Source organism: Cicer arietinum, chromosome 1 (genome assembly GCF_000331145.2).
Source record: "Cicer arietinum cultivar CDC Frontier isolate Library 1 chromosome 1, Cicar.CDCFrontier_v2.0, whole genome shotgun sequence".
Classification (NCBI taxonomy): Eukaryota; Viridiplantae; Streptophyta; class Magnoliopsida; order Fabales; family Fabaceae; genus Cicer; species Cicer arietinum.
In genome coordinates, this window is record NC_021160.2 from 49,014,772 (window position 1) to 49,016,107 (window position 1,336).

Below are 1,336 nucleotides of genomic sequence, written 5' to 3' on the forward strand. Positions count from 1 at the left end.
AAGAGTGTTGAGTCCCAACAAGCATTTGGTCCTTAAGAACAAGTTCCCCCTCTTTGAAGTCTATTGCAGCATACACACCTACAATTCTCCATAATCAGACGAGGAACATAGAGTCTTTTTGGATCGACTTATTTGAGTTTATCTACTAACATAAACACTTACCAAACTGTTGAATTTAGGAAAAATAGCTTATAACATGCCATAAGTTGTTTTCAGTTTATGTCCATCAACTCCACAAGATAGCTTATAAAATAACTAATATGAAAAGAGCTTAACTTATTTTATTTTTTATTATATAAATAACTTATAAATAAACAATTTTATCATAAGCCATTATGCTATATAGCACTTAGCTAAGAGGTTGATCCAAACAGGGCCATAGTACAAAATTCAAAGTACAAATAACAGTACAGTACAGTACATAATTTGCAACAAAAAAAAAGAGAAAAATATGTTTCAACATGTATTTATTAGCAAGAACAAAAGTAAAAAAAATGGTGCGATAGAACATAAACAATGAAAAGTACCTTTTCCAGAGTTGTCATCTTGTTTAATTGTGATGTCACTGCAGTGCCTTGTAGAGAAAACGTTGTGGTAATATTCCTGGATTAAAAAAAAAAAAGAGGACAATGAAGAGAAGTGTAAAATGGGTAGGTTGTGAATGAAGAGTAGATAGATGAATTACCTGAAGTTGATGAGGTGAGGGAGGAGAGAGAAGAGCAGAGATTTCATTGGCAGAAGTGGAGGTAATAGGGCAAATGGGTTCCATTGAAATTGAAATTGAAGAGTGTCAACTGTCAACGACACAGCACTCTGTTAACAGAGAGGGATACAAACGTGACGGCGCCAGTGGCAACAAGTAACAACATTCACATATGTTGTCACCAAATTATAAAATAGGCAAATAGTATATTTGAAGGACATGGGACAATATAGTCCTCGGTTAGTTTGCGGTAACATGGCAAGCCCATTGTCAAGATGAGTTAATTTGCCTAATTTTCATTTTGGAAATATGAGGGTTAATTTATCCAACTCAGTGAAATTGAAACTCATTTTTAATTGTTTTTATGTTTACTTTTGTAGTTATAATTTATATTTATTAAGTTTAAAAATAATTAAACATAAAAATAATATAATTTAAGAAAAAATACTCACATTTTAACGAGGACATCTCTAAAATTTTCGTTCAGTGTTTTTATCAGTTTTAGAGACGAATATATGCATTGTTTTCCTGCACTCAGTTCATACAATTGAAAATAAGTTGAGTTTGTTGTAGACGAAGATGCGTTATGGTTGAACGAAAAGAAACAGATGAAGATTTGAAGACGATGGTGAT

General features: G+C 32.1%; 1 protein-coding gene across 1 annotated transcript in view; it reads right to left on the reverse strand.

Annotated features, from left to right (window-relative positions):
• The window catches only part of LOC101515761 (histone-lysine N-methyltransferase ATXR2), a 5,369-nt gene extending 4,472 nt beyond the window's left edge, over nucleotides 1–897 (reverse strand). The window contains exons 1-3 of the mRNA XM_027331391.2: nucleotides 686–897; nucleotides 528–603; nucleotides 1–78 (exon numbers count right to left, since the gene is read on the reverse strand). Coding sequence (XP_027187192.1) covers nucleotides 1–78; nucleotides 528–603; nucleotides 686–769 — 238 coding nt within the window. The 5' untranslated portion in view covers nucleotides 770–897. The remainder of the gene's footprint in view (nucleotides 79–527; nucleotides 604–685) is intronic.
• Between the last annotated feature and the right edge of the window lie 439 nt (nucleotides 898–1,336).